At 40.8% G+C, this 22,238-nt stretch overlaps 1 protein-coding gene across 1 annotated transcript in view; it reads right to left on the bottom strand.

The window, feature by feature from the left end:
• The window catches only part of Dhc16F (Dynein heavy chain at 16F), a 1,052,459-nt gene that overhangs the window by 565,345 nt on the left and 464,876 nt on the right, over nucleotides 1–22,238 (bottom strand). Inside the window, exon 30 of the mRNA XM_068227815.1 lies at nucleotides 5,830–6,210. Coding sequence (XP_068083916.1) covers nucleotides 5,830–6,210 — 381 coding nt within the window. The remainder of the gene's footprint in view (nucleotides 1–5,829; nucleotides 6,211–22,238) is intronic.

The raw sequence follows: 22,238 nt of genomic DNA, 5'->3' as shown, positions 1-22,238 counted from the left end.
CCATCGCGATAAAGCATATCCCAAGAGGATACAGGAAGGATTATATTCCTGGATGGAACCCAAAATACAAAGAGCTATACGAGGAATATATGCTCAGCAGTGACCTTGAAATTGCAGATGAACTGATCCAGTCTCTAGATTCATCTAGAAAAGAAAAATGGTTCAATCTCATGGAAAATATGAGTTTTCAACATTCCAGTCGAAAAGCATGGTCACTTCTAAGGAAACTTGGCAACAGCACTCCCAAATTCGGTCCCAAGAGCTCTAAGATAAAACCAAACGAGGTGGCAAACAGATTAGTTAACCTGACAAGAAAACCAGTCGGCACAAATAAGAAAGAGTCAAAAAGAATTCAACAAGAGCTAAAATCGAGGATAACCCAGGCCAAAGCAGTCTCTCAGTTTTCCTCTGATTTCACAGCTGCTGAGATCTCAACTGCGCTAAAAGAAATAAAGTCAGGAAAAGCAGCCGGATTGGATGGAATATACCCAGAATTCCTTATACATTGTGGCCCCCGAACAACCGAATGGCTTGCCAAATTTTACAGCAATATCTTACATGTTGGACAACTACCAACAATACTCAAAAGAACAAAAATAGTAGCAATCCTTAAACCAGGGAAAAGTGGAGACAATGCAGAAGATTACAGACCCATAGCCCTTTTAAGTGTCTGCTACAAACTACTGGAGAGAGTAATATACAATAGAATCTCAGCCAAAATCCTAGAGCACATACCACTTGAACAAGCTGGCTTCAGACCAAGCCGCAGCTGTACCGACCAGGTGTTAGCCCTAACCACCCATATTGAGAGGGGATTTCAAGATCGAAAGAAGACCGTAGCAGTGTTCGTAGATCTGTCATCACCATATGACACAGTCTGGCGAAAAGGAATGATCCTCAAATTCCTGAAGTTAATCCCTTGTAAGACGCTTGCCACCCTGCTGAATAATATGTTGGCTAATAGAATGATTGAAGTACACCTACATGGCAACATAAGTAAAACTTACAAACTGAGTGACGGATTACCACAGGGATCGGTACTGGCCCCATTACTCTTCAACGTATATACAGCAGATCTACCTTCAACTAATGCTAGGAAGTTTATATACGCTGACGACATCTGTTTGGCAGCCCAGTCTAGTGATTTTGCTGGAGCAGAAACCACACTCACTAAAGATCTCTGCAGAATTGATAATTATTTTAAAACCTGGCGACTGAAACCAAACATAACAAAAACAGAGGTCAGCTGCTTTCATTTGAGCAACAGACAAGCTAATTATGTCCCTCAGGTTCAATTCAGAGGTCATATACTGAAGTTCAATCCTCATCCAAAATATCTAGGCGTTATCTTGGATCGATCTTTGACTTACAGCGAACATGTACGCAAAACATCTGCCAAGATCAAAACCCGCAATAACATCCTGCACAAACTCACAGGAACAAGCTGGGGCCCATCTGCATCCACCCTCCGAACTACAGCACTTGCGTTAGTATACCCAGTAGCCGAATACTGCTGCCCAGTATGGCTCAACAGTGCCCATACAAAGAAGATAGACACTCAGTTAAACGATACAATGAGGGCTATATCAGGAACCATCCAATCCACACCTTTGGAGTGGTTACCAGTTCTTTCAAATATTCCACCTCCTCATCTCCGAAGACAAATGGCACTGAAGAAAGAATGGGTTAAATGCTGTGACAATCCTCTTCTACCAATACATCAAGACTGCCTACGTGAAGATCTCAGGCTGAAATCTAGGAAACCTTCTTGGTTACTAGGAAAGAGGCTAGTCCAAGATGAATTTCATACTAACACTGCCTGGCACTATAGGTGGGCAGCTTCAAACCCTGACAGATTAGGTCTAATTTTGGATCCAGTTATGCAACCTCCTGGTTTCAACTTACCCAGAAAAATCTGGTCATCACTTAATCGGATCAGAACTCAACATGGCAGATGCAACTTCTGGAAACACAAGTGGAAGATTACCAGCGATCCTTATTGCGACTGCTCTGACGTGCCTCAGACCGTTCAACATATCGTCACAGAGTGCCCACTCCGAAGATTCAGTTGGACAATAAAGGATATCCACGAGGCCAGTGATGAAGCTGTGAGTTGGCTAACAAAACTGGACATTCAGCTTTAGCAGCAATGCAGATATTGATGAGCTCAAATGTATAAATATAGTTTGTTTATTACGTACTTGTTCTGTGTGTATAGATGAAACTGTTTTTCGTGTAATTGTACATATTTGTTAATAACCAAATTGTAACAATGTATCCTCATGCCATACGAAATATATATATAGACAAGACAATAGTTGGGGCTGCGAAAAACATGGATTGACTCAAAAATGAGACCGCCAATGTTCGTTGGACTACTGAGTTTTGATACAGCATTCTATTGTACGTGCATTTCAGTTGTTGCAAGTGGTTTATCTTTTTCAGTTTAGGAGGCGTCCGACTCGTTGGCTGAATGGTCAGCGTACTGACCTTCGGTTCAGAGGGTCCCGGGTTCGATTCCCGGCCGGGTCGGGGATTTTAACCTTCATTGGTTAATTCCAATTGCCCGGGGGCTGAGTGTTCGTGCTGTACCCAACATCCCTGCAACTCACACACCACACATAACACTATCCTCCACCACAATAACACGCAGTGTCCTACAAATGGCAGATGCCGCCCACCCTCATCGGAGGGTCTGCCGTACAAGGGCTGCACCCGGCTAGAAATAGCCGCACGAAATTAAAAATTAGTTTAGGAGGCAGGAGAAAATAAGTATTGCTATTTGTCAGTGGCCGAAGTTACCCTGTATGGCCGAAGTTACCCCACTTTACGGTACATACAGAATTGTATCAGCTTATAACAGAAACAACAAAGTCCTTGGGTCACGATTGGAGAGTGATGAACTACTGAAGAGTGAGCGGACTGTCGAGAAAGCTGTATTTGGCTTGACGTAGCTGACTTTATAAAAAGTGTTACGTAAATACAAAATTCTTCTCCCCCCAGCAGAGCTGGGGTAGGTGAGGTTTAGTGTACGCCACTGATTGGTATTCACCCTGAAGACAAGAACTTTCTATGTTTTTTTATGGTGGAACTGTTATTTAAAAATGGAGGTTAGGGTGTTCCAGCATGCAAGAGTGGCTTTTGGTGTAAAGTGTAGTTCTTTTCCTTAGCAGCTGCAATCGAACACCACTTTTTGAGATAAGAGGATGCAAATCAATCTCTTAAAGAAAAGTTACTGCACAGTTTTTATGTTGACAATGTTGTTTCTAGTGTGGATACTGAAGATGAACTTAATGCATTCATATCAGAATTGATCAAAGTCATGGCAATGGCCAAATTTGAGCTTAGGGGTTAGGAATGGTCAAGTGAAAAATGTCAGAGTGCTCATGAGAATTCTTCTTCTGCAGTATTGGGTTTGTTATGGCATTAAGGAAGTGATGAACTTAAAGTTAACATGAGTTGTACTAAAGATTTCCATTTTGACACCATTACTAAGAGAACAATCCACCAAGCTCGATAGCTGCAGTCGTTTAAGTGCGGCCAGTATCCAGTATTCAGAAGACAGTGGGTTCGAGCCCCACTGTCGGCAGCCCTGAAGAGGGTTTTCCGTGGTTTCCCACTTTCACACCAGGCAAATGCTGGGGCTGTACCTTAAATAAGGCCATGGCCGCTTCCTTCCCACTTCCAGACCTTTCCTGTCCAATCATCGCCAAAAGACCTATCTGTGTCGGTGCAACGTAAAGCAACTTGCAAAAGAGAATAATCCTGTTGATCTCTCACAAAGTATTTGACCCTACACGTTTTAGTTGTCCTGTTATGTCCTAAATTGCTTCTGCAGAAAGTGTGGAAGATGGAACTTGATTAGGATACAGAAGTTGACAATACTATCAAGAAAGAATTTCTGTTGTGGTATGAAGAACTTCCTCCATTAGAAGGAATTAGCATCCCCCGATGGGTACAGAAACCTGTGAATATAGAGCAATGCAGTCTACACACCTTTTGTGATGCCAGTCAAAATGCACATGCAGCAGTAGTTTTCCTCAGGGTAGAGACAAGCGACAATGTTCAACTTAATCTGTTGGCAGCCAAGACACGATTCGCTCCTGTAAAGATATCTTTGTCTCGTTTGGAGCTTATGGTTGCAACTATAGGAGCAAGGCTTGTGAATTGAGTTCTGGGCAGATTAGGATGAAAAATGTGAAGTCTTTGTTCTGGTGTGATTCTACTACAGTAATTGTGTGGATTACCAGAGGAGACAAATGGACGGTCTTCATCAGAAATTGAGTTAATGAAATTAGGAACATCACTTACTCTTAATCTTGGAAGTATGTTCCAGGGAAACTTAACCCTGCAGAATCAAAGACTACAATGCAGACCATTCAGCCATGGAGCCAGACTATGTAAGAATACAATGAGTAAAATGTGTTTAGATATTTTTCATTTCTAAATATTACCTGTAACCTTATAGGTAGAAATTTAGTAACTGCAGCCTAAGTTTTAGAGCCTTATAATGGATTTGAAATAGTACAAATCTTATGTGAAATACCTTGCAGAGGAGAGATGTATTTACAATTACAGCCACAGATTCACCCAACAACCCCAGAAATATGTTTATTTTATAACCTAATCTCATTTAGCACGCGCCATTCTCCTTAGCTCAAGCATGCACTAGCATTTACACTAGCTGAGATACAACTGGATATGACATCATTCATACCAATGAAGTCAAGTGCATTTTGTTATAACCCGCGCACAACAGAGACACAACTACATGCAATCTGTAAAGAAACTATGTACAATACAGAACAGCAATAATCTTCTATTGAATTTTCCTTAATGTAATGGAGGATGTAGCATGCTTGCAGCCTTGAAACATTCTTGTACCCTCATGTCAGCTGGGAAGTTTGCCTTGAAGAGGACAAATTATTCATTTGTCATTAGCTGCACATAACAAATAGCTACAGTGTGTCAGTGTTAGCTTTTCTGCACTGTCCAACATAGAATGCACTGCTATCACCCTATGGAATGCTAAGAGGCCCAACAGCTGCTTTGTCACCCTAACCTGGGGGCTTATGCCCCAGACCCCCTTTGCTTGATCACAGTTCAATGGTTTTGTCACTAACCAGACCTAATCAATCCAGACCAATGGTTTTATCACTAGCCAGACCTAATCAATCCAGATCAAATGGTTTGGTCACTAGCCTGACCTAACCAATCCATACCAATGGCTTTGTCACTAGCCAGCATATAAATAGAATGCGCAGCTATCACCCTGCGGAATGCTAGAGGCTTAAGAGCTGCTTCATGACCCTAACCTGAAGGCTTACCACTAGTTCGTAAGTTCAAAAGTTGCACTGCCTCACCTAACAATGTTCCACTAGTTCTTAAGTTCAAAGGTTGATAGCCTTCTGCACTGCACAATCTTGTCGACCGCGAGAAGTCCACAAGAGAGAAATAAAGGTCAGTGCAATCGTGCCTACATATCTGCACTGAAAAAAAAAAAAGCTATAGTAACTGAACTTATGCCACCTTATTAATGTCCAGTTCACATGTAGTCTCTTGAATTCCAAACTAAGTATTATAATAATCTTAATGTTGAAGCATCTACAGTACATTCTGTTACACAGCTATTACATTCTTTGTCTGGGATGGACCATGTATATTATGTACAGATTACTCATGTTTCTAATATGTTTCAATAATCTTTCTTAACCCCTACTCAATCCAAGATAATCAGTCTCTCCAGACAACTAAAATTAAAAGTCATTACTTTAAAATCTATGAATTACATTTTCTTCCTAATAATGATCATTTCAAACACAAAATTACCTGAGCAATACCATGATGACAGTTCTTCTTTATGTATGTAAATGCATTATCTACTGCTAATGTAAATAAGCCTTCAATATAACGTTTATGCTCCTCTGTAAGAGTGAGATTAGTCTTCATGAGCCATGTTCTGACATACGGCAGCCATCCAATCTCTTCTGGATCTATGTACACCATACCACAACGACTGACTGTGGCAGGGGAAGCTTGTGCTAAGTCCCCTACTTCAAATACCATATGAACCCAGTTAGTTAACTTGATGCGCTCTGAATTTGCAAGACAAAGCATTTTATTATCATCCAGAACAGTGTTCATGTTTTCTATCCACACTGCATCAACTGGCCCATCACAGATCACCCACTGGTGAACTTCATCCTCACACTGGAAAGAAAAAAAAAAGATTAAAATGTGACTGATACATTAATCCATAAATTTATATACAACCACAGATCGAGACAGTTAATAAAAAATTCCTTTGAACATAGTTTTAAGGAAGAGAATGGAATTTGAATAAATTATTAAACATATTTATGTTACCATCAATTTAATAAACATGGTTAATACACATAATTGCATGTATTATACATAATAACAAGCAGTTCTGGTTAGTTTGATAATTCATCATCATCATTATCATCATCAGTTTGCCCTTCCACGAGCTGGGTAAGGTGTTTGAAAGCGAGCGTCTTCCAAAGTTGCCCATTCAAAAAGATTTTGTTGTCCATGACAGATTCCCAAATCCATCCTCTTCTCTCCACAGTTTGATAATTCATATATTAATAAATTAATCACATTAAAGTGTTATTATGAATAACATCCACAGCGATGGGCGATGTGTACATGTTTTAGAGCTAAAATCATAATATAGCAATATTACTTTCAAATCCAACTTCAAATGCACCATTTTCAATGCAAGATCCATTTCAATTTTTTAAAATTGTAATCCATCTCTTACTTGATTATAAGCTGCACCTTGACCTGACATTCACTCTAATAAGAGTTATAGAAAATTATCACTCTAAAAAAAAAAAAAAAAACTTACGATGGCAGTATACAAACTGATAACAAAACCAAGTCAAATATAACGTGTATTATCGATTACAGGACAGATTCCTCTGAAAAGATTAAATCGCCACCAAATTCTTTGAGTTTCAAGAACATAACTATTACTACTCAAGTAACAACGTTTACAATTGGAATAATAGGGTATCTAATCCTAGTTTATAATCCAAGTTTCAAAGCTTCATATATCTGCCCAAGTTCTACATAAATTCAAAATTCTACCTTAAAAATTTACCTTTAAACTTATAAAAATCTATTAACTTTTATACTAATAATGTTTACTCTAACCCTACATATAACCGCGGTGGCTGGCACGACTTTAGCCGGCTACATATTATATTACTAATTCCAAGTCACCTTGATAAATAATATTAAATACTGCAAATATACTTTACTTTTTAAGCATATAAAAATCTATACCCACAAAAATTCACATGTAAAACATATAAAAAGTAAACAATTAAGCAAGCATAAAACTTTTAAAACCTATTATTAAACAATGGGTCAAATAATATGTTATTAATAATAACATAATATCACATAATTAATTATACATAATATAATGTACCCATTTTGAGTATTTCCTGGCGTTGGATTTTCATTGTATTTTTCGCTCCTAAACAATGAAAATATTCACATATCCACAAAATAACATATGGAGCACATCTGCTATGTACTGATAACTTCACCTTCACCAACTAGTTTAAAAATCCAAAATGTTGCAAAGCCACATAATAAATATTTAATTAGAACAACAATCATAGAAGTTTTTTTAATATATAATTCTTGAAATATATACTTAAATAGGTATATTTACTATAAATGCATATATAATAATAAATACTTTAATGCATTCAATAGAACCAGCTTTTGGGTGGTTAGGCCGTGGGGCATAATGCAGAGTTTCGTCCAGACGTGCCATTTGGACTCATCAGCTGGAATGGCACGCTCCTCCAGGACTCTGCATAGCAGTGGCAGACCAAACTGTGTGGCCCCGCCGAGTTAGCAAATCAAGTTTGCTAACCTGCTAAAGGAGAAAAGATTTCTCCGTTCAAAAGATGCTCCCCCATTGGAGATACAACATCAAAAAAGGCTTTCACGGCCGCAGATCTTATAATCACAGCAATAGAACCAGCTTTTGGGTGGTTAGGCCGTGGGGCATAATGCAGAGTTTCGTCCAGACGTGCCATTTGGACTCATCAGCTGGAATGGCACGCCCCTCCAGGACTCTGCATAGCAGTGGCAGACCAAACTGTGTGGCCCCGCCGAGTTAGCAAATCAAGTTTGCTAACCTGCTAAAGGAGAAAAGATTTCTCCGTTCAAAAAATGCTCCCCCATTGGAGATACAACATCAAAAAAGGCTTTCACGGCCGCAGATCTTATAATCACAGCAATAGAACCAGCTTTTGGGTGGTTAGGCCGTGGGGCATAATGCAGAGTTTCGTCCAGACGTGCCATTTGGACTCATCAGCTGGAATGGCACGCCCCTCCAGGACTCTGCATAGCAGTGGCAGACCAAACTGTCGTCGTCCGTCGTCCATGAGGTCATTTCATTCCTCCCAAAGGGGAGGCGGGCCATCAGCTGAACAAAGCAGCTCTTCGGCCATGAGAAGGAAGGAAATAGTACTGAAAGACATAGTTAAGAGAGTATGTATCGTACATACGTAAAAGAGCAGGGTATAGCTGTGGCGCAGGGGGCCGTGATCCGCAAAGGGGCCCACAGGGCAGACCCACACCACACACGCCGGGGCGGACCCCAACTGGGTACATGTTTATTGAGGGAGGAGTTGGTATATCTCGGGCGCGCAATAGCAGAAAAGAACAAAATACATGAGAAAGCAGAGTACAGTATACAAGAAAAGTGTTACATATATTTACATCAAATTAGTGGGTGGGAGAGGGGGTTGCGGAAGGAAGTGTGAGTACGGAATGGGATAGTATTGTAAGAGGAGGTAGTAGAGGATAGTGGTCATATTCGTGACGGAAGTGGCATAGAGACGGAGGAGGTCCAAAATCTGGTGAGGGGGTAGGACAAAAGGTGGTTGTGTAACAGGGAGGTTGACTGTGGGCGACGGTGGGGAGGGAGGCGTGATGGGAGGAGAACGAAGAGGAGGGGTGGGAGAGAACAGGGGGCCGGCACGAGATGAGGAGCGGGAAGGTTCCACTCTATACGCTCGACGGCGAAAACGGATTCCAGTCGCAATGAGATGATCGACGTCAGCAGCAGATGACAGTTGTAGACGCATCATGAAGGTCGGGCCTTCATCGTTAAAAATCCGAATCGCCCGGCGAGCTGGGACGCCTGTCCGTTGCAGTTCGTGAAGGAGGTCCCGTTCGGTGATAGCAGGATCAATCCCCCGGATGACACAGCTTGGAGGGGGAGACAGTTGGCGCGCTGGTCGGGAAACATCTGCGTTGCCAGTGAGGGGTGTTGGAGCCGTGTTGGCGGTATCCGGAGAACGGCTGAAAGACGGATCCAAGGCGGGAAGGAGTGGGTCAGTGTCGCAGACAGTACTAGTCGAAAGAGGGAAGGGTGGCGAAGTGGGAGCGCCAGTTGAATGGTCGGCGACTGTAACCGCAATGGAAGGATCTGGAGGCAAATTAGAACGAGGGAGGGATGTGAATGGGGCAGACATGATGGGAGAATGATGACTGGAGGTAGTAAGAACGATGGAAGGGGAAGCAGTGGTGGTGGACGGGGTAGTAGTGGTAGTAGTAATAGTAGTAGGTGTGGTAGTGGGAGCAGAGGTTTGCGCTGGTTTATGCGGGTAACGGGAGAGAATAGTGACAGGAGGGTCTGGAAGATGACGCAGATCTCGCAAGAGATGCTCGGGAGCGGTGACCACTTCGTGGTGACGATTCTTGAGAAAGAGACGATTGGTTGTCAGGCAGTATCCTTCATACGAGTCTCGGTATAGAAGCAGAACATCCGGTGAAGGTTGACCCGAAAGACGGTCTTGAAGCCGGATAACTTCGGAGAGCGACGAGCCGAGAGGGTCATTGGGGCCACCAGCAATTCTCTCGTAAATGTACGAGTCTGGAATAGATGTGTCCACGCCCTTAACAAGATAGGCATACATGTTGAGGAGGGAGGCGACTGCCAACGAGGCGTCTGCCTAATTATTATTGATTGGCCCGGCTGAGGCTACGATGAGGAAAGAGCCACCCAGCCGCAAAAAGTTGGGCGCGACGAAGTGTGTTGAGAGTATGACCAAACTGTGTGGCCCCGCCGAGTTAGCAAATCAAGTTTGCTAACCTGCTAAAGGAGAAAAGATTTCTCCGTTCAAAAAATGCTCCCCCATTGGAGATACAACATCAAAAAAGGCTTTCACGGCCGCAGATCTTATAATCACAGCAATAGAACCAGCTTTTGGGTGGTTAGGCCGTGGGGCATAATGCAGAGTTTCGTCCAGACATGCCATTTGGACTCATCAGCTGGAATGGCACGCCCCTCCAGGACTCTGCATAGCAGTGGCAGACCAAACTGTGTGGCCCCGCCGAGTTAGCAAATCAAGTTTGCTAACCTGCTAAAGGAGAAAAGATTTCTCCGTTCAAAAAATGCTCCCCCATTGGAGATACAACATCAAAAAAGGCTTTCACGGCCGCAGATGCTGTGATTATAAGATCTGCGGCCGTGAAAGCCTTTTTTGATGTTGTATCTCCAATGGGGGAGCATTTTTTGAACGGAGAAATCTTTTCTCCTTTAGCAGGTTAGCAAACTTGATTTGCTAACTCGGCGGGGCCACACAGTTTGGTCTGCCACTGCTATGCAGAGTCCTGGAGGGGCGTGCCATTCCAGCTGATGAGTCCAAATGGCATGTCTGGACGAAACTCTGCATTATGCCCCACGGCCTAACCACCCAAAAGCTGGTTCTATTGCTGTGATTATAAGATCTGCGGCCGTGAAAGCCTTTTTTGATGTTGTATCTCCAATGGGGGAGCATTTTTTGAACGGAGAAATCTTTTCTCCTTTAGCAGGTTAGCAAACTTGATTTGCTAACTCGGCGGGGCCACACAGTTTGGTCACGATGCTCTCAGTCTACAGTATATGATCGGACCGGAATCTCTACACGTCGACAGTCTTACGTCTACATATCAAGAAGTTTCTGGAAGTTACGCGATGACTCCTTCACCGCCGCCATCACCAACGCGATCACGTTCACCCAGGTCGCCACCAAAGGACATGGAAACTACTCAAACCAAACAACCTCGTCGTTTATCGGAATCTGGTTCTGGAAGTCCTGATGGAGAAAGGAAAAGAATTTGTCCGACACAATCCCTGATACAACGTTCTCCAGGCTCTGTCGAAACCTCACCGGGATCTCATGCTCGTCTGGAATCTTCTGGAACGGACCTTGGGATTCATTTGCTGGGCCCTGGACCATCGACCGCCCACCAACTGCCCAACCTGTTGGACCAACCTGCAACGTACATGCCTGCACATGTACGTAGTTATGCTCAGGCGGCGCAAAACCCAGCAATACCACCTAATATTCGCCAGCGCAGTATTGTTACTCCAACGCTCCAGCCAACTGTTCAACCGCCTTTCTATCTGATAAAGCTTACAAATCTGGACATCACCAAGGCCAACGTCAGGTGCATCTATCAACTAATTGCAAAATTTACGCCCAATCTTCAGGATTATAAACTTGAAATCCAACGGTCGAGAGATGGTTATAATCTTAAAACCTGCCAACCATTTTACCATCACTTCATGAATAACATCGGAGCTCATCAACTGGGGACACATGCACGGGCCACTAATGTCACCACACAGCGTCCAACACAACGTCCTGCACCGCCCACCCGACCAGCAACAATTCTATCTGTGGATGCTTATGGAGTCGACCGAGACTACACCGACGATGAGGTGGCTGCTCAACTCCAACTCGAGGGTCACCACATCTACCGAGTCATCCGTATTCGGAACGCTCAAGGACCCACTTCCTTGGTTCGCATTCTATCACGCGACGTCTCGACGCTCGACGCCCTGCTCCGTGACGGCGCCATGATCTACGCCCGGCGCCATCGGGTGGAACCCTCCAGAACATCGCCACCTCAGAAGATCCGCTGCGGGACGTGCCAGAGGTTCGACCACGCCCCAGGGACACCATGTGTTCATCCGGAGGTATGTGCCATCTGTTCACGTGAGGAGCATCCTACTCATGCTTGTCCCAATAAGTCGAATCCAAAATGTGTTAATTGTAATCGAAATCATCCTGCTTTCAGTTATAAATGTCGTTCCAAACCTGCTCCTGAACCTGATCATCCTGAAACCGTTGTCCCTGTTCAATCTCAAGACCTACCTACCCCTGCCTCTTCCTCCTTCCTCCTCCCTCCGAGTTCTGAGAACATCATTCGTTTTATTACGATGGTGTTACAGAATGTCCTCCCCTTCCATCGCCCACACATCCTAAATCAGATCCAGCTAGCGGCTCGATTGGTTTTGAACACTCATGTTGACGTGGCGTACTCGGGGAATAAAATGCATTTTGCATTTTTTCCCCTAAGTACTGTTCACTTTATGCGTTAGCGTATTGAAGCTTTACTATGCCAACATAAGATCTCTTAAGTCCAATCGGCCGCTGCTGGACACCTCCCTTTCATTGTATGCCCCGGATATTTTTGTTCTGAATGAGACATTTCTGACGCCGGCTCAAATGCCTCAATTTCCCCGGTTTACTTTCTATCGCGCTGATTGTCCGACTCAAGGCCGTGGTGGCGTGGCTATCGGCGTCAGACGGGATTTTACTGTTATTCAGCACTACTTTCACTTCCCTACTAATTTCTCTGAATATCTAATACTCGAAGTAATTACTCCTCAGAAAACCATTACGGTAGCTACTATCTACATACCGTCTAAACCTTTCATTCCCTCTGATTTTATTAAATACATAGACGCTACATTTTCTGAATATATTATAGTTGCAGACCTTAATGTTACTTCATATACCCCTACTCAAATCTCCGAGTTCACTAATTTATGTACGTCTCTCCGGGGCATGCGCTTCCATTTTCCTTTCCACACCCTCCCAGCCAATAATTCCACCCCTGATGTCCTCCTTCTTTCTCCCTCCCTTGCCACATCTATCACCATCCAGCAGCTCGTTTCTATAGGTAGCGATCACGCCCCAGCCCTTCTCACCTTTCCTGGTGTTCTTCCCCGTCAGACCTTACCCCCTCCTCGCCCTCCCCCTACTCGTCGTTTCAATCACACTAATTGGAATACTTATCGCACTACTCTCACTAACTTACTCAGTGATGCTGTACCGCCTACTAATATTCCCACTCTATTCGCCCTAATTTCTAAAATAGAGCGAGCTATCCTTACCGCAGATTCTCTTCATATTCCTCGTCACTCCTACCACCCCTCTAAACCTCCTATACCCCCCACAGCTCTCCGCTTATTGCAGCTAGCTCATGACTACTTTACTGCATATACTCGAACCAAGGACCCTACTACGCTCCAACAACACCGCCGAACTTTACGCCACGCGCGCTCATATATTAAAGCTATTAAACGTAAAATGTGGATGGACAAGTGTACTGAGCTAGCTGATTATCACGACCCTCGACGTTTTTGGACGACTTTTCGAAAACTAACCAAAACTACCAACCCTCTTCCTCGCTACCCTATTACACATCCCCCCACTCATCCACAAACTGACCAAGACAAGGCTAATCTTTTCGCTGACTATTATCAAACTGTGTTTTTCCCCTCCCACGCCCCTAATTTCCATCATCCTCACGAACCTACCATCATTGCTTACTCTGATCCTAACCTCCCTGAACTTCAACCTTCATTCCTCCATTTTTCTCATGTTGATTATACTCATCCATTAAATGCTCCCATTACACCCACTGATATCCGGCTTTTCCTGAAACATCGGAAAAACACCTCCCCTGGTTCCGATACCATCTCATATCGTCATATTCAAGAAGCCCCTCCTATTCTTTTTTATCTTCTTAGCATTCTTTATACAGGCGCGTACCCCGATCATTGGGGTAACGCCAATCTTCTCCTATTCCTAAAACCCCATAAACTCCCATCTGACATTCGGTCTTATCGCCCAATCTCCTTACTCCCTGTCCTCAGCAAGATCCTAGAAGGGATTCTGAGTAGGAGACTTTCCTCCTATCTCGACTCTCTAGGTCTTATTCCATCCTCTCAAGCCGGTTTTCGATCCCATCATTCCACTCACGATCACCTCTTTCACATATCCTCTTCTCTCAATGCCTATCTTCGCCCCCGTAAAACTGCCGCTTTAGTTTGCCTCGATGTGAATAAGGCTTTTGATTCAGTCTGGCATGCTGGGTTGCTTTTTAAGTTACGCCATCTTCCCATTCCTATCACTATCATTCGATTTATTTTCAACTATCTTCAACATCGATCAGCACAGATCCTCATCCGTGGTACCCGTTCCTATTCCTTTCGTATGACTGCGGGCGTAGCCCAAGGTTCCCCACTTTCCCCACTTTTATATATTTTATATACTTATGATATCCCACATCCCGACCCCCCTTTAAGACTCTATCAATATGCCGATGATCTGGCTATCCTTGCACTTACACCTACTACTGTTACTCTTACCCGTTATTTACAGACCTACCTCTCCGTTCTAGAATCCTGGTTCGACGCCTGGCATATTGCTGTTAATCCCACCAAGACCCAATTTATTGTATTTCGGAAAAAATCCCGCCTCACTAGACCCCGTCACCGAGTTCTTTTAACGTTGTATAATACTCCACTAACAGAAACTAATACCCTAATCTACCTTGGTATTCAATTCCAGAACAACCTTCATTGGAAACATCATTTAACACAAGTATACAAACGTGCCCTTCAACGCTTCCGAGCCCTTCGTATTCTCACTGGTAAAACGTGGGGCCTCCGTCCTTCCCAAATCCTCACAGTTTATAAATCTTTTATTCGCCCTGTCGTAACATACAGTTCCTTGACCTGGCTCACAGCTGACAGACAACAATACGTGACCTTGCTTAAACTTGACAGACATGCTATGCGTATTGCATACCATCTCCCCTTTGACACCCCTTCTGCTGACTTCCAACCTCTTTATTCTTTCCCCACCATCCTTACTCATGTCCATGATCTTCGTCTCAAATACTTACAATCTGCCCTAGCCATCAATCACTCTGCGATTAAAGAAGCCCTCAACCTTTCTCCTCTTGCCACCGCTATCCTTAATAATGACCGCTCTCCTGCTATCTTTTACCTTTTCCCCACCCCTATCACGTAACTTCCCCCCCTGTCCCACTGCCTTTTTATTCTAATTTTTCTTTTACTGGATATTACGATGCTCCTCGCGGCAGTGGTACCGGCCTCCAATATCTGTGTCTGAGTGCTTTACGACACTACCAGTGTCATCTCTATCCGTGTTCATTTTCAATCATTCTGTGTTTTTCGGGTCCTCATTGTTCCACTAGTGTACGTCCATTTCTTTCTGCTTCCACCATAGTGTTTTTCGTATCGTACGTCAAGATGAACTGAAGACATTTCTCTCTCAGTACGATGTGTTGTGCGTTTATACTTTGTGTGCCAATCGAAATCAATGAAAAATAGACTGACATGGAAGAAATCACATAATATTTCCTTGTTATATACTTGTTTATGTTTTTTTTTATTTTCTCTGCTTCAATCTGTATTTGATTATGTTTTGTTTTCAGTATGTACGAGACATACTTCTATGTATGTGTTTCAAAATTCTACTTTTATGTACTCACTCACCGGCCAAAGAGCTACATGTTTAGCTGGTGGCCCGCCTGCCCCTTACCGGGCAGGAATGAAATAACTATTTGAATAAAGAATAAGAACAGTTTGGTCTGCCACTGCTATGCAGAGTCCTGGAGGGGCGTGCCATTCCAGCTGATGAGTCCAAATGGCACGTCTGGACGAAACTCTGCATTATGCCCCACGGCCTAACCACCCAAAAGCTGGTTCTATTGCTGTGATTATAAGATCTGCGGCCGTGAAAGCCTTTTTTGATGTTGTATCTCCAATGGGGGAGCATTTTTTGAACGGAGAAATCTTTTCTCCTTTAGCAGGTTAGCAAACTTGATTTGCTAACTCGGCGGGGCCACACAGTTTGGTCTGCCACTGCTATGCAGAGTCCTGGAGGGGCGTGCCATTCCAGCTGATGAGTCCAAATGGCACGTCTGGACGAAACTCTGCATTATGCCCCACGGCCTAACCACCCAAAAGCTGGTTCTATTGCTGTGATTATAAGATCTGCGGCCGTGAAAGCCTTTTTTGACTTTAATGCATTGTTAAAAAATAAAGAGATAATGAATATTATATAAACATTTATTAATATATAAATCTATATTTAATATATATGTAGATTTATACCCCCTACAATGCTAGAAATATCTATAAGATCCTCTTTTTCTCTCAGGTATATTTGTTATTAACATTATTGGGGGTTTATATATCAATAAGTTATTATTAATTAATGTACCTTTTCTATATGTAATTAATATTAAATATTTGTGTGTGTATATATATATAACTATTGTAACTGACCAAAATTTCTTACTAAAAACTATCAACTAATCTAAAAATGATCCTAAATATGGCCTTTATTCTAAAATTTTAAAATTTCAGGTAATTTCAAAATTGTTGCTAATTTATATCAACTACATCTATTTTAATAATTTTTTCTAAACCTCAAAATTTCCAAAAATTGCTGCTGACTAAAAATGCAGAAAATGCACACTTTTTCAAAATGTTTTACCCCACAGGGATTGTCCTTTTTTACTTAATCATTATAACACTAACAACTACCCTACACCAGTTCTTATAATTCGTACATAAAAGTTTTTTACAATGAAGTGCCTGATAAAAAGGATTACTGTGATAGAGTAAATCATGTAATTATTTATCTTCATTATATCTAATAGATTTAAACTATTCCCTAAAGTATCAAAAACTTTTGTGCTTCATACACTTAGATATATTAATAATTCTAACAAAAAGGTAAGCTAAATATAAGCTAATGGGTTCATACCCCGCAAATAGGATTGTCCTCCTTTTTAATCTTCACTAATCCTGCTAAACTCTTATTTATGACAACTTTAGTATTAGGTACACTTATTGCCACCACATCTACTTCATGATTAGGGGCATGAATGGGGTTAGAAATCAATCTTCTATCCTTTATTCCCTTAATAACTGATACAAAAAATCTCATATCAACAGAAGCCTTCTTAAAATACTTCTTAGTGCAAGCTCTAGCTTCCACTGCACTACTTTTCTCTATTATCTTAATGTTCACATTCTATTATAACCCTTTTATTATAAATTCTGAAATCTTTTCAACCCTAATATATTCAGCATTGTTACTAAAAATGGGAGCCGCCCCCTTCCATTTTTTGTTTCCAGCAACAATAGAGGGTTTAAGATGAAAGAACTGTTTTATTTTAATAGCTTGAAAAAAAATTGCCCCTGTAATACTACTGGCCTACATTATTGAAATAAACATTTTCATTAGAACAATTATCCTCACTTGAGTATTAATTGGGTCTTTAGGAGGGCTCAATCAAAGTTCCTTACGAAAATTAATAGCTTATTCCTCTATTAATCACATCAGTTGAATAATTGCTGCTATAGTGGTAGGAGAAAACTTATGGGAATTATATTTCACCATTTATTCATTCCTCACTTTGTATATCATTTAATTATCTATCTATTTATCTATTTAATATACATCACATTTATCATATTAACCAAAACTTCCTAACAATAACCAATAACCAGATTACAAAATCTTGCTTATTCCTCCTTCTATTATCTCTTGGTGGATTACCTCCCTTTCTAGGGTTCTTACCTAAATGATTGATTATTAAAACCTTAACTGATTTAAATTATCAATTTATTGTAACCATCATAGTAATTATAACCCTCGTAACATTACTTTATTATATTCGACTAACATTTTTCACATTCCTATTCTCCTACACTGAACTAAAGCTTGTACTTACTTGTACTTAACCTTACTGGAATTTCAACATTAGGGTTACCTTTTAGATCCGTCATCTATTTTATGCTTTAAGGCTTTAAGCTAACGAAACTAATAGCCTTCAAAGCTATAAATAAAGACCGAAACTTTTTAAGCCTTAATAGTATACCTACTCCTTTAGAATTGCAGTCTAATGTCATTATTGACTATAAATCTCAAGGTTATACAAGTTTGAAGCTGTCTCAGTCATACATGGCATCTGAATACATGTTATGCAACAATATTCATTGAGTACAGATGCCTTATGATGTTTTGATATGGACACAGGTGTTTTAATAAAACGGGGGCTCATTTTAATGAAAAGTTATTACTTTTATGAAGCAAAATAGTAGGATGATGTATAAAAGAGACTACCAGAAATTTAAAATGAGGAATTAAAAGTGTCAAAATCAAAAACCCATGAGAAACCTGAAAATTATCAATGACTGAAACAGTATAACATTATGAAGTTGACTAATAGTGAAAAGTTAATATACCTTTTAAAAGAGCAGAGAAAGTTATATATAAACTGTTCAATATTTTCAACATTTTGGGGGCACCTAGTGTACTGTAAAATGAAATGGCCATGAATTCAGCCATCACATCATTCAAGAACTTAATGCAATGTGTAGTGAAATGAACATAGTTCATGGCCTCATGGGAAGCCAAAACGTGGAGTGCACATATCAGGATATTTCTAGTGGTTTAATGTCGCACTAACACACTGAAGGTTTTTAGGAACCCAAGGATGGGAAATGTCTAGGATTAGGAAGGAAGTAGTCATGGCCTTAATTAAGATACAGCCTCAGCATTTGCCTGGCATGAAAATTGGAAAACCACAGTAAACCATCTTCAGGGCTGCTGACGATAGGAGTCGAGTTGTAAAAGTATTTTGTTCTAATAATATTCACTAACTGGTTTTAAATTTGCATATATTCAGTAAATCATATATATATCATATATCATATCATATCCATCTTGAGGTGTAAGCAAGGTTAATAAAAACTTTCATCTCTTTAACTCTATATTAGGAGTAAACCATGACTGGTCTGTCATCTTCTGTCCTGCTGTTACAGGCGAGTTCAAGGCAGACCTTGGCCATTGTGGAGCCACCATCAGTTTAGGTTTTGCTGAGATGTTGTGTTGTACACCTGCCAGTAGTATGTGAACCTCTATTTTGGCGATTTACCCCCATTTAGTACAGCATAATATTATGTAAATCATGTACAAGTTAATCTAGTACACATTTTACTACCCTTAAATTGATTTTTTAAAACTTATGTTAGTTGTGTCATCTGACATCTGCAATGGTTATTTGATTGTAGTTCCGAGTGAAACAGAGTAGTTGCTGCATTATAAATGTCATGGTCATTCCATCAATTAATACAACGTTGTGAATGTAAATTAATTACTTATCATTTTTCTAAAATCTACTGGAAATATTTCAGATATAATCACTGGTGGTCAGTAATTCCAACAGCCTGAAACTAGTGTAGGCTAACATATTTATTCTTATCCATTGTAATTCTTTATCTCTCATTTTAATCATATTGATTGTTTATTACTGGTGCTCTCTAATTTTCAATGACAGTCTGAAATTATAATGATATTGAGTCATTTGAGTTAACAGGAACAGGTCAATTACTGGATCGTGTTCTAATATTGTTATTTTCAATACAAAAAAAGGGAATAATGTTGAGAAAAATGAAACTCCGATGCTTTGTTCCAGCTGAATCTTCATGTGCTTTTTGTTAGGATATGTTAACTTCTTGTCCTAGAAACATTTACTGGAATACCTTAGTATTTGATTTTTTTTTTAATGTCACACCAACACAGACAGACCTTATGGCGATGATGGATAGGAAAAGGCTAGGAGTGAGAAGGAAGCGGCCATGGCCTTAATTAAGGTGCAGTCCCAGCATTTGCCTGGTGTGAAAGTGGGAAACCATGGAAAACCATCTTCAGAGCTGCTGACAGTGGGGTTTGAACCCACTATGTCCCAGATGCAAGCTCACAGCTGCATGCCCCTAACTGCATAGCCAACTTGCTCGGTTATGCTTTTTTAAAATAATAATTTGACATTCTATAAGGAGACAGAAAATGTGAAGGATTTATTTGGTGTTATGAACCAGACTGACGAATTGTGAGGAGACATTAACTCTGAAATTAAATTTATTACCTTCATATTCATTCTGAGTGTTGTTTATCATATTGGAAGATTATTTGCATGATTATTGGGGTTTGAACCCACTATGTCCCAGATGCAAGCTCACAGCTGCATGCCCCTAACTGCATAGCCAACTTGCTCGCTTCTGCTTTTTTAAAATAATAATTTGACATTCTATAAGGAGACAGAAAATGTGAAGGATTTATTTGGTGTTGTGAACCAGACTGACGAATTGTGAGGAGACATTAACTCTGAAATTCAATTTATTACCTTCATATTCATTCTGAGTGTTGTTTATCATATTGGAAGATTATTTGCATGATTATTTCTGTATGATTATATTGATTTCATAGCGACTTAATGTGTTGAGATTAGTTTTGAGATAATTGATGTGCTGTAAATGTTTTCCAAATCTGAAGTAATTTAGTGATTTCTGGATTCTCATTTTGGTGAACTGGTTTTATTTCAATGTACCTTGTTCCTATTAACCCACTGACATACTCATTTTAATGTACTGAGCATGTGCATGTATACAATTTTTTCATGCATAAGATACAGTTTTACACTACTAAGATTTATCCATGTAATCTGCAACATACTGAATTTTAAACATACCCTTGCTTGATGTGATGAAGTGCAACACTCAGAAGAATAATTTGTGTAAGTTTTAATGGTGTGAAACACCCTAAAACACTCCAGGAAATGCAAAGCCACCAAATACTTTCACAGTCGTATCTCATTACACCTTTCTTGCTTGTCTTGGCTTTCAACACAGTCACGGCATGGTTTAGGGTTATAAGCCTTGTGAAATGTTCTCAGTGAACTCATACAGGGTGAGTTGGGATTTATTTCTGTTGAATAACTGATCAGCAAATCTGTTTCTTTCAGTAGCTATCTCATTCCGTAAAGAGTTGTGAATCACATGTTGAGAAATGTGTAGAGGGGAGGGATCTGGATGGAGGGATCCTGTTTATGATGGGTTTTATTCCAGAATTTCATATAAAATCATATTTGGATGGTTTATAACCAGTTCTCTTTTTTTGCTAGTTGTTTTAAGTCACAACGACACAGATAGGTCTTGTGGCGACGATGGGATAGGAAAGACCTAGGAATGGGTAGGAAGCGGCTGTGGCCTTAATTAAGGTACAGCCCCAGCATTTGCCTGGTGTGTCAATGGGAAACCATGGAAAACCATCTTCAGAGCTGCCAACAGTGGAGTTCGAACCTACTATCTCCTGGCTGTGAGCTCACAGCTGCGCGCTCCTAACCGTACGGCCAACTTGCCCAGTATATCACCAGTTCTATTCTATTCCCTGCCATCTTCCTTTGTATTTTTGTGGGCAGGATGGACTTCATTATCATTGTCACTTTCAAATGTGTCATCACTCTCACATAAAAAATTTTGTTATACAGCTATAATTTTCATTGCTAGTAAATTAACTGTTTAATTTTCTAAAACTACATCACTGCCCAATTCACTTTGACTATCCCATAATATTTCAATTTTATTCCTTGTAGTACGATGTTTCCTAGGGCTGGCCATTTCTGATGATTATCAAGCGGGGTAATCACCCTACTTGGAGAGCAATTGCCTGCTGCGTGATGCAATCTATGATGTATATTCCAACTTCAAGAGAGAGAGAGAGAGAGAGAGAGCAGATTCTCAGCTTACAGATGGTGTACTGCATGTCATGCCATCTATGGACAGAAGGCTTGAACTAGTTGCAGAAAGCTTACCTCTTAGTAGACTGCCTGCCAGGCATCTGTGTATGAATGGTCACTGCACACGCGGCTGCCTGGCAGGTGGCAAAGTATGCCAATGAGTTAAATGGATTTCAGTAAACTACAAACAATTTGGATTTTTTTCCAGTAATATCAAGGATGATGAGAATCATTTTCCTCAGCTGATTAAACATAAAAATTTTGGATTTACCCAGTTATATCAAGTCTCATGAGAATCATTTTACTTAATTCAAAGAAGATAATTTAATTCAAGAACCTTTCATTATTTTAAGTGACTCAAACTATATCTACTTTATTTACTAAACTTATTTACTTTATTTGAACTCATTATTCTTGCTTCAATAGGTATTAATTTACATAAAGTTTACAACCACATAAGATTCACCCTCACCCACACTTCCCAGCATATTACCAAATTAATT

Source organism: Anabrus simplex, chromosome 5 (assembly GCF_040414725.1).
Source record: "Anabrus simplex isolate iqAnaSimp1 chromosome 5, ASM4041472v1, whole genome shotgun sequence".
NCBI lineage: Eukaryota > Metazoa > Arthropoda > Insecta > Orthoptera > Tettigoniidae > Anabrus > Anabrus simplex.
Note: the sequence above shows the minus strand (reverse complement) of the source record. Positions and strands in the feature narration are given on the sequence as shown.